The following is a 16,500-nucleotide window of genomic DNA, read 5'->3' as shown; positions in this document are numbered from 1 at the left end:
AGTTTCTTCTCAAATTTAAGTAGAACCTTTTGTGTTCTAGTTTGTACCCATTACCCTTTGTCCTATCATTGGTTGTCACCGAGAAGAGCTTGGCTCCATCCTCCTGACACTCACCTTTTATATATCTGTAAACATTAATGAGCAAGCTACTTCTGCTCAGAAATTTCTAACAAGCTTGAGTACTCTCTAGGACCTGTGAGAAACAACTTCATCTCTGTGTATACAAGACAGGGGATTAAGTCATAGCAAAAAAATAAACAACTCTTAGATCTGTCCTGTGCTGTGGGGTGAGAGCTGTCTGGCTGCTGGTTTGTTTTGCTTCTTTCCTGGCTCAGTTTCCTTCCCTGGGAGGGGCCAGGAGGAGTTGAGATTCCAGCTTTTTGACCTGTTTGCATTCCTAGAGCTATCCTCTGGGATGAATCGTCAGTGTTCCTGCAAAACATAGCTTTATGGTCATGCAGACCTTGATGTACAAAAACTTTCAGACTAATGAGACTATGGAATTTTGTAATGCTTCCCATTTTTCAGACAAATGAAATCTAAGAGGCAGTGGTTACTAAGGAGAAGACGTTGTCGTTCATCTGTGCAGTCAGTTGGGTCTGGATCTGAACAAACACTTAAAACCAGGCCAGCTGACCATTCAAACTGCAAAGTGTCCCTTGTTCTATGATACCATTTCAGCCCGAGCTCCAGGATGACCTGGAAAGGCAGTTCCTAAGCAGAGTTTTGTGACTTTAGGGAGCTCGAAGTCTTATTTAGCAGGGAATCCATCCACACGTGAAGCGTAAGAATGAGACGTTCCCACCTAACTTAGTCACCCCACCCAGGTGACCTTTTTGTAGTCCATGGAATTTCTTTACATGAAGTATAAAGTAGGGTTAGGTTTCTATGTCTAACTTTCTGACATCTCAACACAAGGAGAATAAATCTCACCTATTGTTTGTACTAATCAGGGTAGAGGTTTAGGATGTCTAAGAATATGCTACCAGCAGATAGCCTGAGTTCAGCTTCTCCTGAGGACAGTCCAAAGACTCTATTAGTAAATAAATCAGGTCTAGCCCCATAACCAAGTATTTATGACATAACCTATACATAGCTAATTTCTCCTTACCTCCCAAACCAGCACAACTATGTGCAAACTACCCATTTCAAATGGTCCCTGGGCCATGCCTGAGATGTCAAAAGTTGTGCTAAAGTCTCTGCTGCCAATTTAATGATGTAAATCTTTGCAGCATAATACCATATCCTTGTTTGTTTACTATCGCGAATGTAGCCTTTTAGCATGCACTGCAGCCAGGCTAAGGGTAAATGTGTACAGATCATATTCAGTCGCTTGAGTTTGCTGTTTTGCTTCACAAAGTCAAAAGGATCACAGGGTTTTGAATTAGCAGTATTGGCTGATTCTGCCCATAACATCTTCATCACCACACCTTTTTCCAGAGCAGTCTCCTAAGACGTGTTCTTAGTGTTCACTTCTTCTGATATGTTTTGGGAGCTAAGTCTGGGAAGGAGGAACCTACTGGAGTTTGCTCACATGGGTTTGCTGCCTCTTTTTTTTAAGTGCTGCCCACTTCCACTTTAGGCAAGCTTTCCTTGTTGACGCAGCAGTTGTGACATATAACCAGGAAAGGAGTAACACCAGATCTCTGTTCCTCTGGAGGGGTGGATGTGTGGGCATGGCTGGCATGGCTCTGCAGCTCCGTACAATAGCTTTTGATGCCAAAAAGTGTAGGCTGAGGCACCTGGGCAGAAAACTGGTGAGAGATATGGGAGGAGGTGCTCTGCTTCATCCTTTGCTGGTTTGTACTTCAGGGATTTTCTTCTGGGAGAATGAATCTGGCACTAAGGATTAACACACATGAAGAAGTTTAGGGCCTTTCAAGCCATGTGGAAGAGGTATCGTGGCCCACCTGAGAGGATCTTCAACTGGGGCATCAGGAAAATGGGCTGTAGCCTCAGTGATCTTCTGTGACACCAGCTCATGTTGAACCTATTGGGTTCCCATTTCCTCTTCTAACACTTTCAAATGTTTTTTCTGAGGACAGCAACTGCATCTGCCTGTGCTGTCAAGAGCAGGAAAAGCTGATTGTTTGCAACGAGCACTGAAGCCTTGGTAGATGAATGCTCTGGCAAAGGAGTTTACATGTGACTTTTGTCTTGTGTCCAGGACATGTGCACGGCTGAACCAACTGCATCGCTGCTCCAAGTGGAAGAAACCTTCTCAGCATGCCTGGCACGGATAGATGCTCTTGTCCTCAAGCCTCTGCTCCAGGCAGGTAGGTCAGAGCAGACCACTTTTTAGTCTGTAGTTCTAGCCTTGACTCACTGGCACACCTATGAAGGGAATTATAACTGAAACTGGGCAGGAACAACCCCGGGTTCCAGTGTAGGTTGGGAAATTACATATTAGACAGCAGTGTAGGGGAAAGGGACCTGGGGGTCCTGGTGGACAACAGGATGACCATGAGCCAGCACTGGGCCCTTGCAGCCAGGAAGGCCAATGGCATCCTGGGGTGTATTAGAAGGGGGGTGGTTAGTAGATTGAGAGAGGTCCTCCTTCCCCTCTACTCCGCCCTGGTGAGACCACATCTGGAATACTGTGTCCAGTTCTGGGCCCCTCAGTTCAAGAACTGCTGGAGAGGGTCCAGCGTAGGGCAACAAAGATGATTAAGGGAGTGGAGCACCTCCCTTATGAAGAAAGGCTGAGGGAGCTGGGGCTCTTTAGTTTGGAGGAGACTGAGGGGTGACCTTATTAATGTTTATAAATATATAAAGGGTGAGTGCCACAAGGATGGAGCCAGGCTCTTCTCGGTGGCAAACAATGATAGGACAAGGGGTAATGGGATCAAGCTGGAACACAAGAGGTTCCACTTAAATTTGAGAAAAAACTTCTTCTCAGTAAGGGTGACAGAGCCTGGCCCAGGCTGCCCAGGGGGGTTGTGGAGTCTCCTTCTCTGGAGACATTCAAAACCCACCTGGACATGTTCCTGTGCGACCTCACCTGGGCGTTCCTGCTCCAGTAGGGGGATTGGACTGGATGATCTTTTGAGGTCCCTTCCAATCCCAAACATACTGTGATACTGTGAACTTCATGGCCTCACTGGGAGCTGGTTTTCTGGAGTAACTGATACGTAGAATTGTTCCATTTAAGACTGTGAGTTGTTAAGGGTGCTTATGGCCTTTCATTCAAGCCTAGGACTGTGGTTCCTGTTGTTTTTAGATGCCAGTCCAGTTTTTAACAAGTGTCAGCCTCTACCCCCATTCCAAGGCTTGTTTCCAGCATGTTGTGTGGAAATCCAAAATGCTTCTCATGTATATGTGACCCCCTAAACTGTGCCCATTCTGCCTCACTGCTCTCAGTAAGTACCCATGCCCGTCTTTGAAAGTACAACTTGTGGGTGCAGGTTCTGAGCTGGCAGTAAATCAGAGCAGCTGCACTGAAATAACAAATCTGTAGAAATATTCACAAGCCTGTCTGGCCAAAAGTGGTGCAACTGGATTAGGCATCTAGGGTGGTTCCCTCTCCATGTCACTGCCTTTTTGGTCTAAACTCCAAAGAGACAGAGAACAGCCCTTTAAGCCAGGGGCAGAAAATTTTCCTCCAGTGCTTGTGTCTGAGCCTCTCAGGCTGCCCTGACCACACACCCCAATAAAATGGGAAGGACAAAGCCCCTCACAGGGACACAACCCTAAATAATCATCATCTTCCTCCCTGGCATCGTTTTCCTATAAGAATACATGTGCTTTACACTGAAAAACTGGCCTGAGTATCAGGTATAGGCAATGAATTCCACAAGACTTCTTGGAGCCAAGGCTTTCTGATTGCCTTTTTCCTCCCATCTTCTCCTCAAAGAGCCTAGTGACCAGAAGGGAAAGGAGATCTTTAAGCTCTTTGTCTTCCTGAATGATCGATTTCAAGCTCTCTGGAACCTCACAGAAGAAAATTACCGGATATTGAAACAAAAATGCAGCACGTCTGAGGCATTCTGTGTCCAGGACTTTTATATTGTCTGGAAAGGGGACCTGTTCCTAAGCCTCTACATCCAGTAAGTACAGAAGCATTTTGGAGTAGCATTAAGGGACCAAATTTATCAGCTAACTGGTAGGTTGGTGCAATTAATTTGTGTATTTAATTTGTTCAGTTATGTCCACTAGCGTTCGGTAATTAGGACAGGGAAATGATTGCATTCAGTGCTCAGGAGAAATGCTACAGAATATGGCATCTGTGCAGACAGCATAATAATTAGCCTTTTTTGTAGCTCTGTGTGTGCTTGTAAGAGGTGGAATATTTTTGAATAGGGTTTTTTAATGCGTCTTAAAAATGAGAAGTGGACAGAGGGAGGATTTGTGCCTGGGGAATTTATAAGAGCAAAGATTGGGTTGTCATCAGGAATAGAAACGCATGCACAACCAGGTTTAAAGGGCTCATAGGGATGAGGAGAGGAAGATGTCATCAGATACAGTTCATATTATGTGTTTCTGCCACATTTTAATGCTTTTGGCAAGGGATAAGATAGCAAGTGATGGATGTGGTGTGATGTGAAAAAGCATACTGCCCTACTGCTGTTTCTATAATTAATTATGTTTGCTCCCTATCTGTCTGCAACGCAAAATAAAATGTTTACCAAAACCACTGTAGCATGTATAACCTGTGTGTTGATGAAAAATGGTTTATGGACATCTGAGATGACATAAGATCAGACAGTGTTCAATCCTTCATTCATCACATTGGCCACAAATGTGGCTGAACCCTTGCCAAATGCGCTTGTGCTGTTTGTGCAGTTTGGTACCCACATAGGAAAGGAAATTGGATAGACTGGCTCCCAGACACTACTGTTAATCTCGCCTTGGTTTTGTTGGTTTTTATGAACGTGGAGAGAGGAGGAAGAAAGGGCTACATTATATTTTGTTTTTGCTTGGACAGCATCATTGTAGAAAGCGATGCACAACAAATTTTGCCTTCATGCAAAGGGAACGGTGTGTGCTGTTCATTTGGGAACTGAGTCAGGGAATTCAAATTGGTTTGCTTTAAAAAGGCATCTAAAAGATGAAAAGCTAGGCTGAGGTTTCAGGTGACACAAAGGAGAAGTTTATCTCAAGATCTCATTTCCTCTCATTTTGAAATTAAAACTTGGTTTTGTTGGGTGTCCACCCCACCTCTGATGACTCGGTGACTCACTCTGTGCAGTCCTGATCCTACAATGTCTCATGCTTATTGAAATGATACAGGAGGAAGCAAAGCCCCTCTTCAGGGGGCTGAAAATGAGCAGTAAATACATGTTCCCAGAAGATGTAATAAATGTTAATTAGTCTGTACAGAATACATGACTTATCTGAAACCACTATTGGAAGAAAGTGTGCTATTTGCTGACAAAATATGGCTCGATCTCCCTCTAGTGTGGGATGAGACACATTGTCGTGGCACACCTGATATTTTTACTTCGGACGGCAGAAATTCATACAGCTGATGCTGAAATCTTAAGCTCAGCCTTTGTAGATTTGCGTTCCAGGACAGTTGCGCAAGTTTACATCTGCTTATGCTAAATGCCAGGATGATTTAAACTTCTTGTAACAAGACTTGTGCAAAAATGAATGAGTCAGTTAAACCAAGGAGCTGGCAAAGGAGACAAAAGGGGAGCAAGACAAGGTGAGGGTACAGTAGTTACAACTCTCTCTGCCTCCCTTGAAAATGTGGACCTGGCATGACATTATCAAATGAGCTTCTTCACTCTGTCACTTAAACCTTGTAGCTATTGTGCATCTAACTCAGCTCATGTTTGTGTGTGGTTTTTTTTGTTTTGTTTGTTTGTTTTTTCTTGCCAACAGATATTTCGTCACTTTTGCGAACTACGTTGTAGTCCATGGTTTTGAACACGCCACGAAGAGCAAGAGGTCAGTGTGCTGCAAAATGCTTATTGAAGGGGTTGGTAGGAACACAATGATGTTGTATGGGTTAAGACATTAAACAAGAGTGAGCTGCGCTGAGCTCTGCACCTTGCAGTGATCTCTGTTTCGTGGTCCAGCTACTTCTCCTCTGAACTGGCCATACTGGTTGCTCCTGCCATCTTCTGAGACCACGGCAGCAGCTGTTGCAACGTTTCCTCTACAGATCTCTCTCCATCTATTTCTAGCTACGCACAACTCCTTTTGTAGGAGAGGAAATTTGGGGGTTCAGGTAAGGAGTGGCACTTGAGAAAGGATTCTGTGGGAGTATGGCAGGAAATTTCCACTGCTTGTCCCAGATGTCAAGAGATTCTCACGGAACTAACAAATGAAATAATGAGCACTGGACATGAGCAAATTCACAGCCACTTCATCTGAGTTACCTCTCAGTGTACAAACCATCATGAAAGTCATCCTATAGATTTGGTCAGCCTGGAGAAGAGAAGGCTGACAGGGGATCTTATTTATGCTGATATATATCTCAATGGTGGTTGTCAAAAGGAGGGACCAGACTCTTTTCAGTGATGCCCAGCTACAGGGTGAGGGGCAACAGGCACAGGCTGAAACACAGGAGGTTCCATCTGAATGATGATCAAGGGAGTGGAGCATCTCCTGTGTGAGGAAAGGCTGAGGGAGCTGGGGCTCTTTAGCTTGGAGAAGAGGAGACCGAGGAGTGACCTCATTAATGTTTACAGATATATAAAGGGTGAGTGTCAGGAGGATGGAGCCAGGCTCTTCTCGGTGACAACCAGTGATAGGACAAGGGGTAATGGGTTCAAACTGGAACACAAGAGGTTCCACTTAAAATTGGGAGGAAACTTCTTCATGGTGAGGGTGGCAGAATCTGGCCCAGGCTGCCCAGGGAGGTTGTGGAGTCTCCTTCTCTGCAGACATTCAAACCCACCTGGACACCTTCCTGTGTAACCTCATCTGGGTGTTCCTGCTCCAGCAGGGGGATTGGACTGGATGATCTTTCGAGGTCCCTTCCAGTCCCTGACATTCTGTGATTCTGTGTGAATATGAGGAGAAACTTCTTTGCTTTGAGGTGCCAGAGCCTGGACCAGGCTGCCCAGAGCAGGTGTGGAGTCTCTTTCTCTGGGGACATTCAAAACCCACCTGGATGTGATCCTGTGCAACCTGCTCAGGTGAACCTGCTGTAGCAAGTGGGTTGAACTAGATGATCTCCCTTCTAACCAAAATAATTCTGTGATATTCTGTATATCTCTGGATGTGGTTTCTATTTGAGGAGACCACTGGGTCAGAGGCAGGTTGGGTGGAGATCCTGTTTGTCTCATCACCTTATTTCTGTGTGTTTGCTGTGTAAATACATTTGTGTTATGTTACCTTTTTCTCTTTCAAATCTTTCTATACCCTTTCTGGGAGTGACAGAGCATATCGAGTTTGGAAGGCAGAGGAGCATCAATTTGCAGAAAAACTAATTATTGTCCCTTTGTCTTAATTCACCATCTTTCAGTGAAGTCTGGAAGCACCATAAGACAGTGCTGAAACAATTCCTCACAGACTTCACCTCTGAGACCTCCATGTCATTGGCCTTGTACACTGTCCTTCACAAACCTATCCGGGATCACATCGAGCAATATATACTGCTGCTCACCAAGTTGAAGGAGGTTCTCAAAGAGGTAAAAAGATTTATGTGATGTTACTTGATTGGTTTGTGCTAACATCTTTTGCGGTAGTCGTAAGGTTTTGCGATGGTGTGAGTGAATCCAATGTTGGCTGGAAGGAAGATGATTTCCAGTGGACAGCTGGGGTGGTAGGAACCATCATCAGTGAACTGCAGCCCACCTGAAGGTCTTGAAGCAAAAAACAGTGGCCACTCCAGCATAGTACAAGCTATTGATCATATAGAGGAGCTGCAAAGGGTCAAGTAACTGGCCTAGGCTTGCAGACTTCTGGTTGTGGCAGAGATAAAGCTAGATTTGGGAAGCTTTCCTTGGAAATGGGGTTGGAGGGTTAACTCTCATTAACCCTTTGGATTCAGAACTGCTGAGATTTTTCTGCAGCTGTAGCCCAGAGAGTAGATGTCCTGCACAGCCATGCCTGGAGTGTTGCTCAAGCCCTGCCTTCTTTTGACAGGGCCCTGAGAAGGACGTAGTTACCACTGCCATCAAGGAATATGCGAAGCTTGAGTCTTTCGTCAGCCAAGTCCTGGATGAAGCTTGTTTTACTGAATCCTTATGGAAATCCTTGGGCTACAAATTCACGGTGAGTCATGGTTGTAGAAAATGGCTTGATGGGCGGCTCTTTGGGAGGTTTTAAACTTCTGCTTACGCATGGAAGAAATTTAATATGAATCAAGCATTTGAGGCTGGGTTTGGAAGCCAACAAAGCAGGACAGTGTGGAAGCCCTGGAGAAACCACATGGACACTGGGTAATTTAGAAGCTGAGCCCTGTGTCCAGTTCTGCTGTCCGTGTCAGCTTGTGCCATGACTCAGTCAGGCTCTGGAGGAACTGTTGGCTTGAGTTGTGTGTCCTCTCCCAAATCCTGATGTTTCCTCATGCTCTTGGTCCACCATTTTGACTTCTGTGGTTCTCTCTGCAGGACATGCTCTGTGTACCTGAAAGGAGGCTGCTGGAAGATAGCAAAAATCTTCCCATCTCTGCCAGCACGAATAGGTCAGACCGGGTCTTACTCTTCGATGATGTCCTTGTGTTAATTCAGGTGAGTCTTCAATCTTTCAGAGGGATCAGAAGGGCAGCACAGATAGATAACAGTAAAATTCAGGTTCCTTTGATGTTGAAAATGTAGCTTGGCTGTTGGCAAAACCTTGTCTCAGATCCATGCACCTGTGGTTTGCATTGAGGAATAAAAGAAAAGCTAATGAAGAAGGAATAGAAGAGCAACCACATAAATTTTTCTCCAGTAAATATGTAAAATTCAACCACCGCTTCTCTGGTAACCCAAGCCCATGCCTGCATATGAATATGTTGATTTCTGTCCTTGTTTATTCAAAGAGGGCCTGGTAGGTCAAGGATATTGTACTGTAAACTCTCGTGCATAGGCTTAAATATGGTCTTTCATGGTTGACTCTGCTAGTAGCATGGGAGCAGAAGTTGCAGGTGTTCTTGTGGCCATTTCAGGGATTTAGGGCCTGGGTGTGGGGCAGACAGGGAGTGTCTACAGCCATGGATAGCTAGATGAATAATACGTGTTCAAAGCTGTTCTGCAGCATCTTAACTAAGTCTGGCTTTGCTCACTCTAACTGACAGCTCCTGTAATCTCATACAGCTCTCTTTATGTGCACCTCTGCTTGCTCTTTAGTCATGTGCCAACCCCTCAGGTGTCCAAACACATGACTGCCTTGTGAGCTGATAGATCTTAGAGGTTCTTCCAAACATGAGCCTTTATGATAACACTGGGCAGTCCTGCACATCTTGCAGGGTCTAGGCCCGAGGAAATAGGGTGATGATTATCTCATCCAACTTTACATTGCAGATTTCTGAGCACTGTAGTGATCTCGCTGTGAGCAAGTGCCCCCAGGCTCCCTTTATAGTCAGGGGAGATCAACATGCATGTCTGGGTGTGGTTCATTCGACCTATTTTAGATGACAAAATTAGGATGAGTTGAATCATGTCCTTGACTCTGTTGACTAGGACAAAAACAGAGGGTAACTTGCTCACATGGAGCTATCTACATTGTAGACAACTCTGTTCAGTCAATGGTTCCCACCTGCTATGTCTCATCTGCTGCTAGGACTGTTTTTAAGGTTTGGGGAGATAGAACTGGACTGGGATTGAACTGGTTAGCTTGGGCTGCTAGCAGGGGTCTGACAATGGGGGCTATGGTGCTGGGAATCTGAACCTCTCTCCCTTTCCTGTTCCCCCAAATCTAGTAGATACATCAGTGATTAACTCATGGTGGGGGTTGGAATAGATGATCTTTAAAAGTCCCTTCCAACCCAAACTGTTCTATGAGTCTACGGTGAGCTCCATAGTACTAGTACCTAACGTTGGTCAACTACATCCTCATAGACAACAGCCCCGTAGTGTGGGCACCTGGACTTTAGACAGGAAAGGGAGATGTAATATTAAATTCAGTCTTTACCTAACACTTCAACTCTTTCAGTTTCTTCTTTATGATGTGTTAGTGATTAAAGTAGTGACTCCTTAGATATTGTGCTTGTGGGCTGCAATGTGGCTGTGTCATCTGGAGTCCGAATCCAAGACAGATCACAAGCAAAACTAGGGAACGCTGCATGCCATGGATGATTTGGGAGTGTTCCCATGTGATAGGGAAGAAAATCTTGTTTTTAAGAAGGTCTGTTACTGTGAGTTGTACCCATGGCCTTACAGATCACCACTTAGGCGACAAACTAAGAACTTTCTTCCCTCTGCATTTCTTCAGTCTCCAAGGTCTGTCATCATAACGTAGGATAGATGTGTGGACCCCAAAAGAGGGAATTTACAGTTCTGTTGATCTTGCTCTGCTGTTCAATGGATTGACAGAGCAGGGGAAAAGTGTGATGTTTGCATCAATAACAGGAACATCTTCTCCCTTTTGTTCCAGGGAAACAGCTTTCAGAGTTTTGATCTGAAGCTTGTGTGGGTAGATGAAAACTGCAAGGAGAAATTAGCTCCAGGAATGTAAGTGAAAAATTTCCACTTGGAGGTAAAAAAAAAAAAGGTTCAACTTGATTGTGAAACTGAGAAAAATATTCAAAAGCTTGTCCCATGTCCTTTCTACACAGTGAGATTGCATCTGGGCTACGGATATTTGCAGAATCTCTCAGATGGGATCACAGCAGCTTCAACTTGCATTGCTTATGTTTACTGGCATCTTGAAATCAGTCATTAATAAAATAGGTTTGGCTGCAGACCTACAGAACAAAGATGAATTGACTAGCTGAGTATTTCTTCAGAAAAAAAATAGTGACAGCAGAAGCCCCACAAGTTATTGAAGAGGAATAGGAAGAGTGGAAACTGCTGTTTGACTGAAAAATGTGCTTTTTCATAATCTTTGTAACGTCTTTTGCTTCACAGGTATGGATTCCGTGTTATAACCCCAGAAGAAACATTCTTTCTCTCTACCAAAGACCCGCAGATGAAGGTTAGCACTGGGCAGGGTGTTTCTGTTCCACATGAAGTGCTCTACACCAAGTTTTAAAACAGGGGAATGACATAGAAGGGGTGGCAACTCTGAAGTGGTGACAAAACATTGACTACTGAGTGGAAGCTGAAATCTCATTAAGCATCAGGATTTTAGCTTCTTGATCAGAAGACAGATAAGTGGGCTCTGCACCTGCTTAAAATGAAGCTGAGGCTTCTCCTCTCTGATTTTTGCCATTTTAAAATTTATTAAAGCAGAATAATGAACAGTGTGGTTTGGTTTGGTTTGGTTTGGTTTGGTTTGGTTTGGTTTGGTTTGGTTTCCCTCTGGGAAGCCAATACCTCATTAGATGGTCAGATGTATCTTACACCAGTAGATTAAAACTATCTGGCTACTGGAAGTGATCTGCCCTGGGCAGTAGTGGATGCAGCAGAGCTGTGGACAGTACAGTCCCATCAGCATGGTTCTGTGCCAAGGCCAATTAGTGATGGTGAGAGTCAGGCTTAAATGATGTGTAAGTGTTATGCATTGGTGTAGTATAACAACTTGCAGGACCCAAGAAAACACCTTGTTGATGTTGTAGATGAGCCATAACTCACCAGCCCAGCCAGCTGAATGGCTGATGGGAACCCAACAGCTTCTTGCTGCTTCTCCTGAAGTTTCTTTTGTCGGAAGCTATTTTGCTTTCTATACTCATTAGTCCATCTCTCCTCTTCCTCTGACCTCAGGCTGTTTGGCAGTGGAAGTTGAATCAGGCTGTTCGTCAGGCACTGAACGGGAAGCGAGATTTCCCGTTGTGGGGCAAGACCGGTGAAGGCACCGAGCCCCCATCCTGCCGCTTCTTCACCTACGTCTTCAGGCTGGAGGGCAAGTTCAAGAGCGCATCCTACGAGGGCGAGTGGCACTGGGGAAAGCCACATGGCAAGTAAGGAGCCTTTCTTTTTTTCTGATTTCCTAAGCAAGAACATGCAAGGATGGTCCTGCTGTCTTTGTGTAGCACTGTCTGGATCCAGTGAGTGCACCGGTGGAGGGTATAGATGCTAAAGAGGGGCTGTGGACATGGGGTTGATCTATCCCATGCTGAGGGCCTGGACCACAGACTCTGGGCTGGTGACCTCTCAGAGTGTGCCAGCCCCTCTGGTTCCTGCCTCGCTTGTTTCCAGAGGGAAATGTGGTATTGAGAACAGATTCAGGGGGTAGCTGAGACACATTTACTTCATTTCAGGGTTTAGTCAAAGCATGAGTCCTGACACATAGTCTATTGTGTTGTAGATGTCTCACTAGTGATACTGGTTCATGCAGTAAATTGTAGAGGCTGCCCCTAATAATGTGGTAGTGGTCACATTGAAGGCACTACATTGGCTTATGTCTGTGATTAGGACTGAGACTTGAACTAACGTTTATGTTCAAGATCTCAGCCTGAGGCATAAAATCTTACCGTCATGATGACCAAAAAAAAAAAAGCCACAAAAAATCAACCCCCCCCCCAAACAAACAACAAACCAAAAACAAACCAAAAATCAACAAAAACAATAAAAAGCCTTTGCTTGCAAGTGAAGGGAAAGTTTTATCCTGTTCTATCAAAGTATATTTTAATATCCAAACTATTAGGAAAGGAATTAAAAGAAAAGAGAAGTCAATAAATGCAAAAGATGCTCAAATGTGTTTCTTGGGAACATGAGAACTATCTATTAAATCAAACTAAAGTTAAGAGTGAGGTCTTCCAAAAGGGAATGGTCTGTAAATGGTCGCAACAAAATTCTGTTTGATGTAGGATAGAGCATAGTCTCTGTTTTTGAGAAGAAACATGAAGTGTGACCAACCTATTAATAAATACCTCTGCTGTTTCAGATTAAGTGACTTGTCTGAGACATCCCCTGAAATTTCGGGCAGAACTAAGTGGCTTCAGGTGCTTAAAGTATTTGGGTTTTAAGTTGGTTAAGTAATAGGTTTTCCTTCTTACTCCTGAAATTACTCCGTGTGACTTGTTACTAATACAAGGTTACAGAGCAGCAAAGTTGGCCTTGGTGGCTTGTCCACCTCTGGAGGAGAGACTGGTGTGGCAAAGCACATGAGCAGTAAGCTGGAGCAGTGTGAATCAGGGTTCTTTGGCAAAAATGTCTTCATTCTTCACTGTTCAGTCCCAGTACTCCTGATGACCTGGCGTGGTGGACACAAAAAACAAAAACAAGCCTGTTTCATGTAGGTGTTTAAAACAACAGCCCTGGTGAAAGTCAAACAAATGTGTCATGGTTTTGGTACTGCACCGTCTTTTATTGTCTCTAGTTGGGGAATGTGTAGGGAGCTGGTTGTGCCTGGGATGATGCAAGAGTTAAAACAGCATGTGGGTGGAGTTGGGGATGGTGAGGGAGGGAAATTCATTCACAACTGCACACGGCCATGCAGTAATTTGACCGTCACATTAATGGTTCCAGTCTCATTTTGCACTATTAACTCATGTAATCATCTTTACAACCCCCACACAAAGCAGATGGAAAGATATGATCCCTTTAGGCCAGTGCTTGTCTCTTTTGTTTCCACAACTGCCTGGCACAATGAAGATCTGGTTCATGTTGTTATTATGTTGTCTACAGGGATGTGCCGTGCTGGAACTTCAGCTGGCTTAATCACATGCTGCACTGCAATTACAAAAGGATCAGGTGCAAGGTCCTAAATGGATGACCCAGCAACTCTACAAAATGGTTTTCAGATTAGGGAACTTGGAAGAGGACTTTTCCCTCTCATTCCAGGGCATGAAAACATTGTGGGGGGATTGGTCTCTTCTCCCAAGTATCAAGCAACAGGATGAGAGGAAATGGCCTCAAGTTGCACCAGGGCAGGTCTAGGTTGGATATTAGGAAAAGTTTATTTGTGGAAACGATTGTCAAGCATTGGAACAGGCTGCCCAGGGCACTGGTGGAGTCACCATCCCTGGAGGGGTTGAACAGACGCAGAGATGAGGTTCTCAGGGACATGGGGTAGTGCTAGTGCTTGGTTAACAGTTGGACTCGATGATCTTAAAGGTCTTTTCCAAACAAAATGATTCTATGATTCCGTGGTGATCTCCCTGTGTAATGCTTCCTTTGAATTGCAGGGGGACACTGAAGTGGCGCAATGGATGCAACCACGTTGGAGATTTCAAAGATGGTTTGGAACATGGGTAGGTCCTAAAAAACAGGGTGTTTCTTGCTTTCAAAATCAGCTAAGAAATGGTTCCTTCCAGAGGCACAGGGACGTTGGTATTTTGTAGAGGGACTCTACTCACAGTTACAGCCCAGTTCATCTGACCTGTTTTAAACACCTGGCTTAAGCTTGAGTAGGTTGACAGGGAGTGTGGGCAGATGACAAGTTTAGATGCGAACATCTCTTCAGCTGGATCAATCTGACCCAAAGTCTATAAATCTAGGTGTATTTATTCCTGTGAAATAACCTGAAAAAGTTATTTTTAGAAATCTTAAAAAAACTTTCTTAAATGAGAAGTTTTCAGGGGAAATAAACCATGCTATGAAATTCAAATATTATTTTCCTAGTACTTTTTGAAAATGAAACGTAGAGATTTCTCATTTCTACATACATTCCAGCATAGGCCAGGTTTTTAAAGGGAAAAATGTCTCAATGACTTTGTGTCGGGATTAAGAAAACATATTGTTTGGACCAAAGCAATTACTTTGGTAGTCTAACTCATTTTCTAAACTGGGGAAGGGGGAGAGGCAGGAAGAAAACCGACACCACTGAAAGCAGCTCTGTGGAAGAAACAATGAGAAACGGTGACTGCAGTTCACAAGGAGATGAGCTCTTCCTTGGAGCAAGTTTATTGACACCTGAAATAGTGTTAGAGGTAGAGCTGACCCCAACCATGTAGATCAGCTTGGGAGCCTGGAAGGTCCTTATTTTTTAAACTTCATCCAGTACAAATGAGTCACCTTTTGCCGTGCTGACCTCTGCCATATGGACCTTGTAGGTTTGGAATATGCCTTGTCCCACGTCGAGCTGAAGACCGGTATGACTGCTATAAGTGCCACTGGTATGAGGGCAAGATGAGAGGCTATGGAATCTGTGAGTAAGTAAAATCTAAAGCTGAACTCTGGGGAAAAAAGGGGACTCCATGTATTTAATGTTCCAGCTCACTGTGAAAGGTGTAGTCATAGCGTAAAATCCAGGGTAAATCAGGCACCAGAAGGTATTGCTTTGGAGATGGCCATTATGGCTTCTTCACAAGCCCTGAGTCCTGTGAGCATTAGAACAGTAGGAGCTTCTCTGCAAGCTATGAGCATCATGACTACCTGACATGGCATCCTCTGTGCCCTACAGGTGTGGATATAATTTTGCATTCATGCTTGTGGTTGCAGAGCAGAGAGCACATGGTGTGCCATCAGCCCTGGACAGACACAGCTCTCTCTGTCTCCCCTGGCCATGCTATCTGGACTAAATATTGTATAGAGTATCTTCTTAATGATGGATGGGATTATTGGTCTGGGAGTCATAACTGTTATCCTGGAGGAGGCTGCTGCCCACAGTTGGCTTGTTTTGCTCACTCAAATTCTGAGCTTAAACCCAGAGCTTAACTTAAGAAATGGAGTCTGAGGTTTTCTTATTTATGGTCAAAATGCTTCTGGAAAACAGTCATTTGCATGCCTGTGTCTCAAAGCATTTCTGGAAATTTGGATGGAGCCTGGTCTGTAAAGCACTGTATTGTGGGCACATGGTGGTGTCTCAGCCTTATTCACCTTTTAACTTCCATTTAGAAGGCCAGAAATGGCAGTGGAGGCCTGCTCAGCAGCTTGTAGGTATAAATTGATTTTATTTGCAGCCTACAGAGTTAAGTGGACAAGGCCAGCTTGCTCTGTTCATGTAGCAGTGAGCGTAACAGCATCCTCATCTTTGCTTAGGTCACATGTGGCTTGTAGCCAAATGGGTTGGCCAACATGAAGACTGGACTGCCTGTTGTTACTGCACATACCCTTGCCCGCTGTAACAGAGGAAAGCACACAGCCCAGCTTCCCAGCTGCTTACTCTGGGATAGGCCATCTTCCTTCTCACAACTTACTTGTTGTGCTCCTTATTTATGAATCAAACTCAGAGAACAGAACATGCAGAAACCTCTGGGGAACTTGGTGCCAGTGAGCAGTGCTGTGCCAGTGTCTCTGGTGTCAAAAGTGAGAGCATGTTGATAATCACAGAGGATAAGTCATAGAATCATAGAATAGTTTGAGTTGGAAGGGACCTTCAAAGCTAATCTAGTCCACCTGCCATGAGCAGGAACATCTCAGGTTGCTCAGAGCCCTGTCCAGCCTGGCTTTGCATGTCTCCAGGAATGGGGCATTCACCACCTCTCTGCGTAGACAGGTCTGCTTAGCAGAAGTGCTTTCTCTGTTGTAGCAATGAAGATCTGCTGGGCAGCATGGATGGATCTAAGGGGAATTCTTCTCTGGGGGATGAGCCCAGGAGAAGGGGTGGCTGGCGAGCATAGAAATATGAAAGCAGATC

At 44.6% G+C, this 16,500-nt stretch overlaps 1 protein-coding gene across 12 annotated transcripts in view; it reads left to right on the top strand.

Annotated features, from left to right (window-relative positions):
* Window positions 1-16,500, top strand: part of ALS2CL (ALS2 C-terminal like) — a 52,064-nt gene that overhangs the window by 19,117 nt on the left and 16,447 nt on the right. For 5 of the 12 annotated variants that reach the window (XM_082046764.1, XM_082046762.1, XM_082046765.1 and 2 more), the window contains exons 2-12: window positions 2,168-2,276; window positions 3,854-4,046; window positions 5,827-5,892; window positions 7,418-7,583; window positions 8,041-8,169; window positions 8,508-8,627; window positions 10,474-10,550; window positions 10,947-11,013; window positions 11,742-11,938; window positions 14,108-14,173; window positions 14,975-15,073. In XM_082046764.1, the coding sequence (XP_081902890.1) occupies window positions 2,168-2,276; window positions 3,854-4,046; window positions 5,827-5,892; window positions 7,418-7,583; window positions 8,041-8,169; window positions 8,508-8,627; window positions 10,474-10,550; window positions 10,947-11,013; window positions 11,742-11,938; window positions 14,108-14,173; window positions 14,975-15,073 (1,289 nt within the window). Of the gene's footprint in view, window positions 1-1,621; window positions 1,800-2,167; window positions 2,277-3,853; window positions 4,047-5,826; window positions 5,893-7,417; window positions 7,584-8,040; window positions 8,170-8,507; window positions 8,628-10,473; window positions 10,551-10,946; window positions 11,014-11,741; window positions 11,939-14,107; window positions 14,174-14,974; window positions 15,074-16,500 lie in introns of those variants that run through there. The other 7 variants (XM_082046760.1, XM_082046759.1, XM_082046768.1 and 4 more) reach the window with 4 other exon arrangements.

This window comes from Streptopelia decaocto (genome assembly GCF_964273445.1).
Source record: "Streptopelia decaocto genome assembly, chromosome: 2".
Taxonomy (NCBI): Eukaryota; Metazoa; Chordata; class Aves; order Columbiformes; family Columbidae; genus Streptopelia; species Streptopelia decaocto.
Note: the sequence above shows the minus strand (reverse complement) of the source record. Positions and strands in the feature narration are given on the sequence as shown.